Source organism: Rhinopithecus bieti, unplaced genomic scaffold (genome assembly GCF_001698545.2).
Source record: "Rhinopithecus bieti isolate Rb0 unplaced genomic scaffold, ASM169854v2 scaffold_17184, whole genome shotgun sequence".
NCBI lineage: Eukaryota > Metazoa > Chordata > Mammalia > Primates > Cercopithecidae > Rhinopithecus > Rhinopithecus bieti.
Window position 1 is genome coordinate 2,552,592 of NW_016809106.1, and position 17,525 is coordinate 2,570,116.

The following is a 17,525-nucleotide window of genomic DNA, read 5'->3' on the forward strand; positions in this document are numbered from 1 at the left end:
TATCATAATTAAATATTTAAAAAATTAAATAATTAAAAAAATTTTTTTTTATTTTATTTTGAGACAGACGCTCACTCTGTTGCCCAGGCTACAGTGCAGTGGCATGAACACAGCTTACTTCAGCCTCAACCTCCCGGGCTCAAGCGATCCTCCCACCTTTGCCTCCCAAGAAGCTGGGACCAGACGCATGAGCCAATTTTTTATAGAGACTAGGTCTTGCCATCCTCCCCAGACTGGTCTCGAACTCCTGGGTGCATGCAGTCCTCCCACCTCGGCCTCCCTTCAAAGTGCTAGGATTACAGGCGTGAGAGACATGCCCGGCTTGGATTATTTTCTGATCCCAAATCCTTAATGAAATAACATGAACAAAAGACATACATTTACCTGCCATGGATAAAAAAGAGGAGTCTGATCCAAGGGAACCCTCAGGGGAGCAACAATGACCAGTTCAAACAGGAGCCCCAGAAGGAGAGGGACAACTCCAGCCAACAGCACCGCAACTATCAAAGTCTTCATGATCTATCAGGAAACAGGAGATCATATCATTGAAGAGGATCTTTCTGACTGAGCCAAACTCTATTTCCATTTTGAGGTTTGAGACTGATGCCTAGCAGAGCAACCACAGTCATCTCTCAGTATCCACAGGGACTGGTTTTAGGACCCAGAAAATCTGCAGGTGCTCAAGTCTCTTACATAAAAAGCACACAGGTGGCTGGGCTGTTTTTTCTCACAATCCAATTCTCAGGACTAGGTTTCCGTTTGCTCAAGAAAAGCCACCGACTGGCCAGGGCCCCTGCTCCAACAGTGGCCCACCCATACACAGGCTGATCTGTGAACCTTGAGGTGGACTGGTATATAGGAGGGGCTCTGCACAATCCTAAAGTAATTAATAAAGCTGATCAAACTGGCTCCCTCAAAGGACAACATGGTCCAGTGGAACTTACCATACTAATAGAAATGCCCTGTATCTGTCAAATATGGTAGCCATTTAGCCACATGACTAGTATACCAGACAGTGCAGCTCTAGCAACTGGACTAAATGGCAAAATGAAAATAAAGCTGACACAGACAGGAGACATTATAAAAGAGTAATGATGAAATTCTGAGCAAAAAAAATGATTTAAAGTGGCCTTGGATCCTGATGACCTCTCTTTTACTTCAGGTGGCCTCAGAAAACACACCTGTTTCAGCAAGAGACTAAATATGATGTGTGTGGAAGACAAAGTACTTGTTTCTCTACACAGCACTTTCTAATAATATGGAAGACTATCAAATGAAAAGTGGAATTAGTTGGATTCTGTATTTTAAATACGGTTAAGTGCCTCATTATCTTATGGATTAAATAGCAATTAAACCCCTCCATAATATATAATGAATCTCTCACTATAAAATGGATTTTATATTTTCTTCAACATTAATATTAAATGGATATTAAACTTCTAATGAAATCAAAATCAAAACATAAACTGATACAAAATTAGAGTTGATTATACAAATGAAAAGGTGTAAGCAGTAACCTAAACATAGTTACCAGCTGCAGCCAACATTACACATGTACAGACATAAATCACTGCACTCAGATAATCATCTTAGTTATTTTTTTTTAATCCTATATTTGTGGCAGTCAAATGTGTTACTGAGAGCAATAATGTTACAAAGTGTCCAGTAAGGCCCCTAAGTAAGTAATATAAGCGTGTGTGGGTATGTGCATACCCGAGAATAAAGAAAAACATGCTACTAAGTGATCCAGTAAAAATATGTTATATACATATACTTTTAAAAACACAGATGGGGTCTTGCTTTGTTGCCCAGGCTGGTCTCAAACTCCTGGGCTCAAGCAAGCCTCCCACCTTAGCTTTCCAAAGTACTGGGATTACAGGCATAAGCCACTGTGCCCGGTCTGTTTTTCTTTTAAACCTCAAATACATCTGAATGTAGGACTCAGAACAGGAATGAACCAGAAAGCCACTATCTTAAAAGAATATTCCTTCTAATTCAAAAAATCAACTCTCTTGAAACAATATAGTAAGGAAATAAATGTGCCAAAAAAAAAAATTTAAGATGACTGGAAAAATATTCACTATTCCTAACAGACAAGATCAGTCTTTTATTACAAGCACATACCATGAGAGACCACTCTTTAACCTTCTGGCAGATCACTCTGCGTCCCTGAGGCATCCATGCCACCATCACCGTCACAGCCCTTATGGTTAGCCAGCAAACATAGAGACCACAAGCAGCTGTGTAGAGCTCATGGATTTTGGCAGTCCCCGTCCAAAATGACATTAACCAACGGCCAGCAAATACTGAAAATAGAAAAGCTGATAAATGAGACATGTGGCTAGGTAAAGAGAATTGTAATCTTCACGTTGTTCTGTTAGTATTTTCACATTAGGAAAAAGATATCACATTCGATATATCAATGTCTTCATCAAAAAAACAAAAGACAAAAACCACAACGTCTAAAGAGTGCACGATTTCATGAAATCACAACCAAAACTAGGTTAAGTTCAATGGAGGTGAGCTCTACTGGGACACACTCTGATTTGTCATGCCAATTACTTGTTCTTTTAGGTATATAAAAGCTTTTGAGGGAATTAATGTTTTCATTGTTTTTATCACCAAATGAAACTGTTACGCAAATAATAGGACAAAAGTGGGGAATTACTTTCAATATTTAGAAACATTACAAATAATTTAGAGTAACCTTCTTCCAATTGGCTCATTCATCAAGACAGAAAACTAAGCTTATTTTAATGAGTGGGCACAGTAACATTTTAAAGCACAATAATCAAAGAATACCGTATTAATTTTCTTAGAAACAGTTAAGACTATCTGAATATACTGGAATGTGAAAAATGGATTTGAGAGTAGTCTAAGGGAGGGCCTCATACAAAAAGTTGTTCAGAATAAACTCTACAGCATCCCACAACGATCACTTGGGTAAGATCATTTACATAATTCAGTAACTTACTTTACGTGATTACTTCTCAATAGGCTAGAGAGAACAGCAAGACCCAAATTTCCAGTGTATTTTTTCCTACAGATTGTCTTCCTAATATGGTACTCTAATTTTTGAATTCCTAAATGGAGTTATAGACCTAGCTGAGGCGGAAGGATTGCTTGAGCCCAGTAGTTCAAGGTTGCCATAAGCTATGATCACACTACTACCCTCCGGACTGGGGAACAGAGCAAGACTCTGTCAAGTAGCTAAATAAATAACCTTAATGATGCTATTAGCTGAAGGCTAGCACAAGCTCATACCTGGTAAAGTAAGGCAGATGAGGCTGGCAATCAGTAATGTTATACACATAAAGACAATCAACAGAAAGATCTGCAAGGTAAAACATAAAGAGTGCATAAATAGGGAACATGAGCTCAATGTATTTTATCAAAGAATCAACACAATCTTCCCATTAAAAAGAAATCGTCTATATTTGTGTTGCCAGGTTTCCTGCAATTTCACATAAAATTTATATTTTCAGTAAAATTACCTATGATTTAAGCCAAAATGTAAATAAGTATCCATTCTCACATAATCAGATACATCCCACAAGTAAATGGCAAATACATGTTTTAATCAGAGAACATTTTAATTCAGCTTAAATTTTCCCTTGTTATTAAAATAAAACATTACAAATTAAAAACATTCACCTTTTAATCAAATAACAGTGCTATCCAATTAGAATGTTCTATGATGACAGAAATGTCTAGATCTGCACTGCTCAATGCAGTAGCCACTAGGCCACATGTGGCTGAGCATTTGATATGTGGTTAGTGTAAATGAGTAACGAAATTTTTAACTTTATTTAATTTTAATTAAATCGAAATGTAAATAGCCATATAAAGTGGTGCTTCTGTACTGAGAAGTTGATACGGTGTGACTGCATCCCCATTCAAATCTCACCCTGAATTGTAATAATCCCCAGGTGTCAAGGGAAGGGCCAGATGGAGATAACTGAATCATGGGGCAGTTTCCCCCATACTGTTCCCATGGTAGTGAATAAGTCTCACCAGATCTGATGGTTGTATAAATGGGAGTCCCTCTACACAAGCTCTCTTGCCTGCTGCCATGTAAGACATGACTTTGCTCATCATTCACCTTCTGCCATGATTGTGAGGCCTCCCCAGCCATGTGAACGCTATGAGTCAATTAAACCTCATACCTTTATAAATTACCCAGTCTCAGGTATTTATTAGCAGTGTGAAAACAGATTAATACAGAAGTGCAGATAAAAAGTGATCACACAGAGAGGATGAAACCAGTTTCCCTGAGCAGAAAGGCAGCAACTGTGGCTTGCCTGCTAGCTTACCAGGTTCATCTCCACAAGACCAGAGGGCAGAGCTCTGGAGGGAAGCCTGAAAAGGACAGATGACAAAACCCACGAGACTCCGCGGCTTTGTCGGCTCTAACTGCCTGAAAAGTCATTTATTGATACTGTCTCTGATCTGGCCAGAAAGTAACTGTTGCTCAGAAGGCCTTTTTTTTGTCTCTGGAGAGGCGAGAGAGCTGAGTAAAGACGAAGGGGAAAAAAAAGGGAGCTGACTATGAGGTCTGCTATTAAGAGATAAAGGAAAAGATGACCTTCATGCTTTCCTCAGGGTTATGCAGCAAAGTCCTCTAGAATAAGCCACAGAATCAGGAAGAGATACACCCCTCAAGGGGATAAAGGAGTAGAAGAACAATTCAGTGAGTGTGGACTCGTGCAGAGGGTGCTCAAGGTGCTCCATTATCTGGTTCCTCCCACCACTCCTCTTGTCCCTCACCTCTTCCCGACCTTATCCCTCACCACTCTGGTGGCCCCTCATCTCTCCCCTTGTTCCTCACCTCTCCTGGACATACACCTCACCCTCTAAATATATTCAATTAGGCCAGGTGCAGTGGCTTACACCTGTAATACAGTACTTTGGGAGGCCGAGGCAGGCAGACTGCTTGAACTAGGAGTTTGAGAACAGACTGGTCAACATAGCAAAACCCCGTTTCAATAAAAAATATAAAAATTAGCTGGGTGTAGTGGCATGTACCTGTGGTCCCAGCTAACTGGACAGCTGAGTAGATGGGAGGATCACCTGAACCCAGAAGGTTAAGGCTACAGTGAACTGTGATCGCAACACTGCACCCCAGCCTGGGCAACAGAGCAAGACCCTGTCTCAAAAACAAAACAACACAACTCCCTTATCTGCAATTCCAAGCGCACCATGCCTAATGTGCCCCAGTCCTGAAATATTCCTGGAATGTCTTTCCCACTTCCTTTATTTCATTCTCTGCCAGGTCTCTCAATGTTTAAGACAGTTCAGGCACCACCTATTCTAGGAAGATTCCTTTGGGCCCATATTAAGAATGCGTGGTTCTGAGTCACAGCACCCACTGTAAACATCCAGCATAAGAACCCAAATCTGCCACTGCCTTTCTCATCTCTTAGACTGTAAGCTCTTTCTGAGCAAAGACCATGTATGCTCTCTATATCCTCACAGACACTGAAAATATCAATCATAGACACTTAAGACATGTTTGCTGAATGACTGAACATGTGACCTACAGTAATATACAAAGGTATAATAATGACTATTTTTACAAAAAAAGAAATGTGAGGCTGAGAGGTTAAATAACCTGCCCACGTTTTAAAATGATCAGATTCACAAGCCCATGTCATTATTAAAGGGCATTTAAAAATAACAGACTTGATATAAATGAAGGATGACTTCACTGTAATCATATAGCAGTCATCAGCTTACATTTCTGACAAAATTCTGAGTTGCACAAAGATTGATCACTTGCTAGTTTAAAGAACATGGAATAGGCACATTCTTAACGAATACTGCCTTCAGTTTCCTCAGCTATAAACATGAAATTATCGCCTATACTTTTACAGTATTTGAGTGAAGATTAAATGAGAGAACATCAAAATGCCCATTCTAGTTCCTGACATTGTTGAAATGTATCAATAACGTTAGTTTCTTAATTACTGTAGAGTCTTCTCCTCTTAAATAGGGAGCAAGAGCCGAGGGAATCCCAACTCTGTGACTTATCTCTAAAATTTGATAAACTTACCTGATCATTTACATTACATAATGAGGGTAATAAAATGTGGAACATGTCTATACAGAGGACTGCATGCTAACAGCACCAATTCTCAACAGCAATTTGAAAAACAAAAAAACAAAAAACCTCTATATGTGATTAAGTCTGTATAGTACCTACCCTGAGTGGAAAATTTAAAGGTCGGCGGTAAGGCTGAAAGCCAACTGGCCCTCCCTGCTGGAGTATGGCTTGGTGGGCTGCATGAAGGCCTTCCCCCACCACAGGAATAGCATTGTTATTTCGAGCATGCTGATTATTGTTGACTTGTTGATTTGCACTGTTTTCATTTTCTTCCTGGTCTCCCAATAAATAAGAATGAAGATCCCTGTGCAAAAATTACATCAGTAACAAGTCTTACTTCAGGTCACAATAAAATGGCAGACATGACACTCATTTTCTTCATTTTTTTTGGGACGGAGTCTCGCTGCGTCGCCCAGGCTGGAGTGCAGTGGCGCGATCTCAGCTCACGGCAAGCTCCGCCTCCCGGGTTCACACTATTCTCCAGCCTCAGCCTCCGAGTAGCTGGGACTACAGGCGCCCGCCACCACGCCCGGCTAGTTTTTTGTATTTTAGTAGAGACAGGGTTTCACCATGTTAGCCAGGATGGTCTTGATCTCCTGACCTCGTGATCCACCCGCCTCGGCCTCCCAAAGTGCTGGGATTACAGGCTTGAGCCACCGCGCCCGGCCATTTTCTTCATATCTACTACTAAGCGCAGAAAATGTACGATACAGAATTTGTACACTATTACCTCATTTTGGTCTAAATGTTCGTACCTGCTTTAAATTAAACCTTTCTAAATTTAATGTTAATTAACTTGTAGAATACCCCATAAGTTCAACCTATTTTATGTTTTCTTCAGCCAGTATCTGAGAAGAAATCAACAACTGAAAGAAAAAAGTACAATGTACAAGATACTTACAAGTACACTTGTAAGTACAAAATGTAAGTACTTACAAGCACAAGGTGTAAGTGCATACTTACAATGTACAATATTGTTAAGGATCTACAGGAGGGAAAGAAAAACTTATCTTCTCTACAGATGACTACTGCAACATGTAGCTACAAGCTATAAATTTGGAAAACCTCCAAGCTATAAATCAGTTAAGTCAAAAATGAGACTGGGGGAAGCAGTTAGAGAAGGACAGATGTTCAAGCAAATATAACCAAATCTGTACTTCATCTTTAAGATACCTACAAGATGCCAAACTGAAAAATTTTTAAAGATTCAACTTTTAAATAAATAGAGTATATAAAGCTTGAAAAAAGAAAACAAATGCAACATGTTCACTAAAAGATTGAGAAATCAAATCTGAGAAGAACCCATTTACCAGGTTATGAGCACTAAACAAAGGTAAGTTAGTTGGTCTAAATAAAGGTAAACTGGTTTGTTTTTAATGCACTAAAAAAAAAGACATTTACTCCATGAAAGCTGGACCAGCAGCAAACTTCTATAAGAGGGCAAAAATAATGCATATATTCTCCATGAAAGGATGGACAATGACAAAAAAAATTTTTTTATTTAGAAGTATCATATGCACTTGCAAGTATTACTAAATTGTCTTTTATTAAACTAATTTTTCTACATACTTTTTCCAGAAAGGTTATTCCATAGTCACAAATGACATGCACGTCCAAGAAGTCAGCTGCTCATACTCACAGCAAGTATCCGGCGGTCACAGTCCACGCTCGCACAAGCCCCTTCAGCCACTGCCTCGTGTGTCCCTGTTCAAGTAACGCTGGTAAGACAACCTGAAGCAGAAGCAGCTCGAGGGACAGTTCACTCACTGGAGCATCACTGAAAGAGCCAGGATTGATAATGTGACTTGTATTTTGCATATGACTACTATTTAATGGGATTACAACAAAACTTCTTAAGAGTCTAATAAACTTACTGTCTTTATTACCCCTCCTTTCATTCTCTCTCCAACTCAGTGAGGCTTTCCCCACAAACTCCACCAAATTGTTTCTGATAAGGGTCACCAATGACTTTCATTTTGCTAAACTGATAGGTAGGTCTTGGTTCTCTCCTCACTTGCTACATTAGTAGCATGTTACACAAAAGGTCACTCCTTCCTTTTACACCTCACATCCAAACAGCTAGAGAATCCTTTTGACTGTACCTTAACAATAACCTAAAAATTTCTCATGGCCTCCACCGCTACCTCCCCTTCATCTCTGCCACCCTCACCTCTCACCAGGATCACCATATTATCCTCCCAGCTGGCTTCCTGTTTCTGACCCAGCCACTCCAACCCAGTTTCCTCTCATCATAGCAGTCAGAATGATCCTCTTTAAACCTAAGTTAGATCACTCCTTTGCTCAAAGCTTTCCAAGAGCTCCTCAATTCACTCAAGTAAAAGCCAAAGTGCTTATGTCCTACAAGACTCTTTCTCCATGACCTGACTTCAGGGCCAATTCTTTGCCTTCCTCTTTCTACTGCAGACAAACCTGCCTCCCTGCAGGTCCTCAAACAGACCTGGGTGCCACTGCACCTACTTTCTGCAAGAATATTCTGCCTTCAGGGATCCATGTGGCTCACTCTCTCAACTCCTTCAGGACTTTCCTCAACTGTCACCCCCTCAGGTCTTTACCAGTCACTCCTCCTAAACTGTAATCCTATCCTGCCCACTCTCTATCCCTTTTCCCAACTTGAATTTTCCCCCATAGCACTTACGACCACTGGCATCACTGTATATTTCATCTATTTTAATATCCATCTCCACCATTAAAATGCAAGCTCTACTGGAGCAGGATGTTTTCTTGATTCTGTTTTTTTCACTGTTATGTCCCTAGCACACTGAAAAGCACCCGGCATATAAGAGCTCTCGATTTTGTTTAATGGATGAATGAACTAAATACTGCTATGGCACAAAAACTCTGCTAACCTTCTATGTATAACTGATCACCACAATGGGTTTATCCCAACAACATATAAAGCTGAACCTGTGTGTGTTTCCTGGTTCTCTTATGACTGGAATCATACACACTATACATGAACTAAAAGGTAAGAAATCCTCCAAATCTATAAAAGTACTAAGTGTAGAAAAATAAAGTTTTATCACAAAAGAGTAACGATTTTAAAAGTCATAAACTGATGCTGCATTTTAAACTACTTACTGGTATTTTTTCTGCTACTTTAAAGAATCAGGATATAAGTATTTTCCAATTCTAATTTAATAAAATACAAATTTGAGATTTTACTCTGTGTACAATAAAGCTTTTATCTTTGAATAATCATGTTCCTATGCAAAGCATTAAGATCCAAATAAGAGGCTAGGCGCAGTGGCTCACACCTATAATCCCAGCACTTTGGGTGACCAAAGTGGAAGGATTGCTTGAGGCCAGGAATTCAAGACCAGCTGGGCAACATAGTCAGACCCTGTCTCCACAAAATATTTTTTTAAATTAAAAAAAAAAAAAAGAGAGAGAAAACACCTAAATAAGACATGATTTCAGTCATCTTGGATAAAACAATACGTATTTGTAAAGTAATTTAACAAATGCTATAAAAAGAAATACAATGATGAAGACGATTTTAAAGAATGGAATGATGGCCAGGCACAGTGGCTCATGCCTGTAATCCTAACACTTTGGGGGGCTGAGGCAGGCAGATGACTTGAGCTCAGGAGTTCAAGACCAGCCCAGGCAACATGGTGAAACCTGGTCTCCACAAAAAATACAAAAATTAGCCATGTGTGGTGGCTTGCACCTGTACTCTCAGCTACTCAGGATGCAGAAGTGGGAAGATCACCTGAGCCCAGGAGGTTGAGGCTGCAGTAAGCCATGATCACACCACTGCACTCCAGCCTGGATGACACAGCGAGACTCTTTCTCATAAAAAATAAAATTTAAAAACCTTAATCTGGATTTTAAAAAGAGTATCAAATGCTTGCCACTCAAACATGGACAAGAAAATTATTGTAAACAGACAGAAAAAGACAAACAGCTAAGTAAATCAGGGGAGCCTCAATGGCAGTATAGCACAATTAAAAAAATTCAAGTCAGTCAATGCTGACACAAGATGCTGAAAACGCAACATGAGATTATGCCAAGCCTTGCATCTTATTCTAAATGGTGTAGATATCACATAGATTACAGAGGAAATGCTGACAACTTTTAAACACAGGGGTAAGATAATCAAAGTTCTAGAAAATCTAGAGGCAGAGGTGTTGCAGATGAATGGAGAGCAAGAGGAAGGCCTAAATTAGTTAGTAAATGGCAAATCAAGTTACATTAGTAAGAGATTTTAAGAAATTAGAATTGACAATACTTTAAAGACTTATTAGAAGTAAACTTGAGGAAAGAATCCAATTTGCCTGCAATTGGGATAACGACTATGGGGATAACACAAATCCCTAAAGAGCATACAGAATGAGTGGTAGAGATTACCGGTAGTGGTAGGTTTCCGGATGGCTTTAGTTTTTTTTTTGAGATGGAGTTTCACTCTTGTTGCCCAGGCGGGAGTGCAATGGCATGATCTCGGCTCACCGCAACCTCTGCCTCCTGGGTTCAAGTGATTCTCCTGCCTCGGCCTCCCAAGTAGTTGAGATTACAGGCGTGTGCCACCATGCGCAGCTGATTTTTTTGTATTTTTAGTAGAGACAGGGTTTCTCCATGTTGGTCAGGCTGGTCTCAAACTCCCAATCTCAGGTGATCCGCCCACCTTGGCCTCCCAAAGTGCTAGGATTACAGGCGTGGGCCACCATGCCCAGCCGACCCATTTTTTTTTTTTTTTTTTTTTTAAGAGACAGAGTCTCACTCTGTCACCCAGGCTGGAGTGCACAATCTTGGCTCACTGCAAGCTCCGCCTCCTGGGTTCACACCATTCTCCCACCTCAGCCTCCCAAGTAGCTGGGACTACAGGCGCCCGCCCCCACACCTGGATAATTTTGTTTTTGTATTTTAGTAGAGATGAGGTTTCACCGTGTTAGCCAGGATGGTCTCCATCTCCTGACCCCATGATCCACCCGCCTTGGCCTCCCAAAGTGCTGGGATTACAGGCTTGAGCCACCGCGCCCAGCCTTAGCCCACGTAAGATTTTAAAGCAAAAAAGATTTTCTATCTACAAGCTTTGTACCCTATTTTTAGTAATTAAATGTGCAACTCTGGCTTTATTCTTCATAATATGCTTTTCAAAATAAAGATGATGCTAATACACTCTCCTTAGGTATGGTAAAACATTTTAATGCTGTGTAAATGCATACTTTATGTGCAGAAAAAATAAACATCTTCCTTTAGAAAATGCAACTACTAATGCTTATGTGATCCAGAATAAGGCAAAATTTATGCAAAGTGGAAAAGGTCCAGAAAATTTTTTAAACATTAAGCTTAATTTTAAAATAATAAAAAAAAGGTAGAATAAGGCAATATTTAACTGTCAGATGATTTCCAGTTATCTGTAAGAAGTGTTTTTAATGTTTAATGTAATCTGAATATCAAATCCCTAACAGAGATAAATTAGTAAAGCTATTCTGAATTTTTAAAACTTACCTGTAGAGCATGACATTGTATGGAAGAAAATGAGGCAGCACACTCTTAATTATACGTATAGGAAGCCAAAGCATCAGGAGGACAATGGAGCCAAAGACAATCTGCAGAAGGAAACAGGGTATGACACCACTATAAGAGTCAATCACTCCTGTGCAAGACAGGCAGACTTCTGAACACAGTCAAGCAACATGCAGTCCAGGCCTGTATCTACTCAAAACCCAAGTGGTTCCCACTCTACACATTATCCCTGAGTCATTTTGTATAAAAATGTTTTCCTAAGATGCCTGCCCTTCTTCCTGTAAGGACCTCCCATCTAGGACACAAATGCTAAAACGGAAGCCACAAAGGATAATCACCGCTTGCTACCTAAGAAATGAGATAGAAACTTAAAATGAAGCAGCAGAAATGCCTGCAACTTAATAAATCACTTGTAACAGCTATCTAAGACTTGACCTCATGTAAATGGCTACAAAAGCTTTCAAAGGACATAATGTTACTTTAAGAATTTTATTTTAGAAAAACTTAGATTTACGGCTGGGTGTAATCCCAGCACTGTGGGAGGCCAAGGCGGGTGAATCACTAGGTCAGGAGTTCAAGACCAGCCTAGCCAACACAGTGAAACCCCGTCTCTACCAAAAGTACAAAAAATTAGCTGAGCGTGCTGGTGGGCGCCTGTAATCCCAGCTACTTGGGAGGTGGAGGCACGAGAATCACTTGAAACCGGAGGTGAAGGTTGCAGTGAGCCGAGATCGTACCACTGCATTCCAGCCTGGGTGACAGACCAAAACTCCATCTCAAAAAAAAAAAAAAAAAGAAAGAAAGAAAGAAAGAAATTAGATTTAACTATGTAATTTCTTCTTCCAGGTGGGGAAACTATGACATGCTTCTGTTAAGAGTTTAATTTACAAGCCAGTAATAAGTCTCCATTGCTTCAATGCAAATTAAACATAATTCAGACAACCGTAATTCAGCAATCAATCATACCAGTGGTACCCAACCATTTTGGCACCAGGGACCAGTTTCATGGAAGACAGTTTTCCAAGGGGTTTCAGGATGCAACTGTTCTGCTTCAGATCATCAGGCATTAGATTCTTAAAATGAGCACACAACCTGGATCCCTCGCACTCACAGTTCCCAATATGGTTCACGCTCCCATGAGAATCTAATGCCAAGGCTGATCTGACAGGAGGTGGAGCTCAGGTGGTAATGCTTGCTTGCCCGCTGCCCATCTCCTGCTGTGCAGCCATTTCCTAACAGGACATGGACCAGTACCCAGCCAAAACATGGGGGATAGGGACCCCTGAATTATACTATGATAGAACAAGAAAGTATCTTCCTCTTAGTAAATATCTTTTTACATATTTATTTTAACCAAGTAACCAATAAAACAGCTACTTGACAACTGAATACCACAGGCTTAGATAACTGTATTATTCAATATACTCTTATCAGCCCGCTTGAGAACTGGAAAAAAAAAAACCTAAACAAAACTATAGGTTAGCATACTTTATTCAAAAAAACAATGGAAACATCTTCTTACCACTGACAAAATAAATCTTCGGAGATGCCTATATATTGGCAAATGGATCATTTCCTGTACTGGATTGAAATCTGGATCATTCAAATTCCTTAGAAACCATAGGACACCAGGTCGAAGTACCTGCAAATACATTTTAAATACTATAAATATTCACCAATGTCTTCAAATTCTATATATGAGCTAAAACATTAACAGAAAAATAAGCACTTAAAATTATTCTGGCAACTAAAGTGGGCCCCAGAAAATGTATTCGGTATTCCTAGGAAAGTAAGTTCCTAAACCAGAATCTTTATGAAAACTACCCTGTGTCTGATGATGTCCTTTGACATCAGCATTCACTGGAAACAAAACAAAACAAAACAAAAAAACCACTCATTGGGTCAAAATGTGTCAAGAAATCTAGACCTCTGAGATGAAAAATAAATACAACCATTACTATCGTAAAAGGGTTATGTTGCAATTTATAAATGTCCTAAATAGAAGGTCTGAATTTCAGTCTTACACTTCCACAGAGTTATCTTAATTAAGAAACCCTACAGCCTCAGTGTCTTCATTTTACTATCTATGCCTTCCCCCTGTGAATGAAAATCATCACCCAAGAGGCTGTAGGTGATGGGGTAAAGGAGGAGTCTGGGTACTAGTCCTATGTGGTCCAAACTCACTGAGTTACCCTCTGTAACGCATCTAATCTACCCAAACTTCTATTCTCCATCTCCTAAACAAGGGGGTTACAGTGTGTGATTTCTAAGGTTCTAAGTTCCAAATACTAAAATTTTATATCAACAAAAACCACCACATTGACAAAATGAAAAAAATCATTATGAAGCATTGTATTCACTTAATGAAGTAATCTGGAGTTCACATACAATTACATTTTTAAGAAACACATTTCTGTACTTGCTTCAGTTCTCAATCATTTATTTCAAAGAAAGAATAAAAGCTTTAGTTACCAAGAGAATTTACTGAAATTATACTGTATGATTCAGGAGAATGCTTTGGCCCCTGACCCCTCCTCCTCTTCCTCCAATCTTTCAAAGAACAAAGTACACGAAGAGCAGCATTCAGTCTTTGTGCTTTTCTGTTCTGTTCCCACTGGAATTGTCAACCTGCTCCTCCACACCCTGCACATCTCCATCACCAGTCTCCGTGTAAGCTGACATTTTCAATGCTGTATTCATTTTCAGGCTATAAAATTGAGGAGAACAGGAATTCTGCCTTTGTTTCTCACTGATACCCCACAATACAGGATAGTGTCTGGCACACAGTGAGTATTCACTATTTGGGGAACGACTGAGCTTAAGATGTACATTAATGAAATACTCATCTGCTTTCATCATCTTCAAATCACTTAGAACCAGATTCCAAAAATAGGATTAATAAAGGTATCAGGCCAGGCACAGTGGATCACATCTGTAATCCAAGCACTTTGGGAGGCCAAGGTGGGCAGATCATTTGAGGTCAGGAGTTCAAGAACAGCCTGGCCAACATGGTAAAACCCTGTCTCTACTAAAAATACAAAAATTAGCCGGGAATGGTCCCAGCTACTTGGGAGGTTCAAGCAGGAGAATCGCTTGAACTCAGGAGGCGGAGGTTCCGAGATCATGGCACTACATTCCAGCGTGGGCAACAGAGCAAGACTCAGTATCAATCAATCAATAAATAAATAAATAAATAAAGGTAACCCATCAGGCCAGTGAATTGGAATCATAAAGGACCCTCATTGTAATTCTATACTTAAGGTGCCTAAATCAAAGTGACTTGAAATATCCGATCCTGCAAAACCATATCCTTTTGGTTATTTCCATCATTACAGTTCCTTGAGGTCTGAGACACACTCACATCACACAAAATTCCAAGAATCTGTATTAGAGGATGGCTAAAGTATATACAAAGTATGATAAAATGAGTACTCTTATTTTTTTCCTCAGTTGAATCATCTTTCAAACTTAGAAATATTAAAACTGCCAATTATGGAGACAAACAACTGAAAAAGTTAAAAGCAATTAAGTCAAAGTCCCCTGTAAGTTATTCCCTCTTAGAATAAAATAGTAGAGAATATGATTTAGGTAGGAAATCATCATAGCCTTTGAGACATGACTGGTGGTGAAAGCAAAAGTCCTTTTTACAAATGTATAGCATCAGCATTTCCCTGTGGACTCACCTCTCTCAGTAACAGAATGAAGGAGGCAAAGTAGAAGACATATACCATTCCCACTAGCCAATGCAGAAACATGGTAGTACCTGGAGCCGACTGAAAGCTCAGTTCTCGATCTTTCAGAGTAGCATCAAACATTTCCTGAGCCAAAAGAGGACAGGTAAGAGAGATCTGTGCCCCCTACATTTGCCAAATTAACATTTTCATCTTCCAGGAAATAATCAATATGCATGCAAGGAACAATTTCTACAACTGCAGTTCACTTAACGTCATTCCACGGTGACAAAGAACTACAAACAAGATTGGCTACTGCTTCAAATATAAAGAATGATAAACCAGTTGGTAAAAGCTTTATTAATATTGACTCTATTAAAGAACTATTTTTGATGAATATAAAACCTTCTTTTCTTGGTTACAGGTCTGCATTCTTGAGAAGTTTTAAAAGTAAGGTATGGGAGGGTAAATGTTATCTCAGAACCAAAGACAGCTTTTCCATACATAAAACGTTTTTGAAAAAATCAAAAACTGATTATTACTAACAGCAATTAAAGATTATAATCAGGACTGAGCATCTTAGTTAAATCAAATGATTAGGGTTAAATTTATTACTACAAAGACAGTTTCCTTATCAAATCACTCTATGTATATAATGTGTTGGCATTATCTATAAAAATTTAAGAGAGCAAAATGGGCAATAAAATTCTCCACTAGTTAATAGAAAGATTCCATCCAAAATGTCCTGACATAAAAAATTTGCACAAAGCCTCAAAACTCAGGTACTTAAGAAAAATTAACATTAAGATTCTATACTTGCCAAAAGAATAAGCAAATTATCAAATATTTACTTTCCTTTAAAAAGAACCCATGCTGAAAACTTCCTTTTTTGAAGCCTTGAAATTATGCTATTATACAATAATACTCAACTTACCAAGGAACAGATATCCAGCCACCAACCACAAATGAGAGGGAATACTCCAATTTCTACCACCACTAACAAAGAGACCTTAAGAGAAAATAAAGGATAAAGGTCATTGGTATCACCCAAATGTAGGAGAAATCATTTCCAATTTTAAGTTATAACAGGAATTACCTTAACAACAATATAGCAGACTCCCAGTAAGCGACGAGATCTATGAAATTTCACAAGAGTTGCCAAGCCCTACAGCATCAGGTCAAGGAAAAACTGAGTATTTAAAAGTACAATGAAACAGGTAACAACTTAGCCAATATTTAGTATTTTTTGACAGAATTAATTTATTTCACATTTTGTCCACTGACCCTTACTGCAAATACCAACAACTTTTACTAAGAGGACAAGGAGAGACAAGTTTTACCATTAATGAAGAGTTCTTTGGTATGAATAACATTAGTGAACACCCAAGTTGGTTCATTAAAGGATACATGACAAATTATCAGTGTTATTGCTAAAAGTATATACCCAACTATGGTTGTGATTAGGCCTTCAAAATGAGATGCTTGGACCTGGAAATAAGAAAAAACTAAATAAAATTTAATTTTACGACATGTCCTACACCCCAGTTTTCCCATATTAAACAATCAAAATGACTGAAGAGAACTGTCGAGACAATTTATAACTAGAAAACAACTGTAAAATCTCCTTTGGATGACATCTCTGCAAACCAAATTCTCTCACTGACTGTTACATATTACTAAAAAATGAAGAAAAATTAAGCAACACTTTACCCAAGGAGACAAAATAACAGTAGAGTGAATCATATTTTACAAAAACAAAAGCCCTGTAATACAACAGCCGCCCTCTACTCTCACTGTAAAGCAGATCTGCTAAAAGCTAACCACTGAAAGCAGGAGCACACTGCCCAAGTCACCCACCAGCCGGGTAATATCGTAGCCACCTCATTTCTTACTACTAGAAGAAACTGTTCAAGTTTCCCTTGCTCTGTAAATCTGTCCCATTCTCAACTTACAGAAAGAATTTTGAAAGTGTAACAAACAATGCCTATCAGTATTTTTTGATTCCTGAGTTTCAGATAGCAAGTGGCAATAGTTTGGAAAGTCAAACATTTTCAAAACACTTATCTGAACCTTTCAAGTTCTTGCACTCAACCAGTGAGAATCAGAGGTGTACTAAATATTAGAACACTTCAGAATGTGATCTCTCAGATCTTATATATACAAACTGAGCATATGATCCCAGACAGTCAGCTCTTCCTTAAAAGACTAAAGTCTTCTAGGGACCCAACAGAGAAATGATAATCCTTCCAAAATTTTTTTAA

At 38.9% G+C, this 17,525-nt stretch overlaps 1 protein-coding gene across 1 annotated transcript in view; it reads right to left on the reverse strand.

Annotated features, from left to right (window-relative positions):
* Positions 1 to 17,525, reverse strand: part of MARCHF6 (membrane associated ring-CH-type finger 6) — an 87,293-nt gene that overhangs the window by 21,656 nt on the left and 48,112 nt on the right. The window contains exons 12-22 of the mRNA XM_017888564.1: positions 16,672 to 16,752; positions 16,361 to 16,429; positions 16,199 to 16,273; positions 15,277 to 15,411; positions 13,116 to 13,235; positions 11,576 to 11,676; positions 7,743 to 7,880; positions 6,203 to 6,407; positions 3,265 to 3,334; positions 2,125 to 2,306; positions 385 to 519 (exon numbers count right to left, since the gene is read on the reverse strand). Coding sequence (XP_017744053.1) covers positions 385 to 519; positions 2,125 to 2,306; positions 3,265 to 3,334; positions 6,203 to 6,407; positions 7,743 to 7,880; positions 11,576 to 11,676; positions 13,116 to 13,235; positions 15,277 to 15,411; positions 16,199 to 16,273; positions 16,361 to 16,429; positions 16,672 to 16,752 — 1,311 coding nt within the window. The remainder of the gene's footprint in view (positions 1 to 384; positions 520 to 2,124; positions 2,307 to 3,264; positions 3,335 to 6,202; positions 6,408 to 7,742; positions 7,881 to 11,575; positions 11,677 to 13,115; positions 13,236 to 15,276; positions 15,412 to 16,198; positions 16,274 to 16,360; positions 16,430 to 16,671; positions 16,753 to 17,525) is intronic.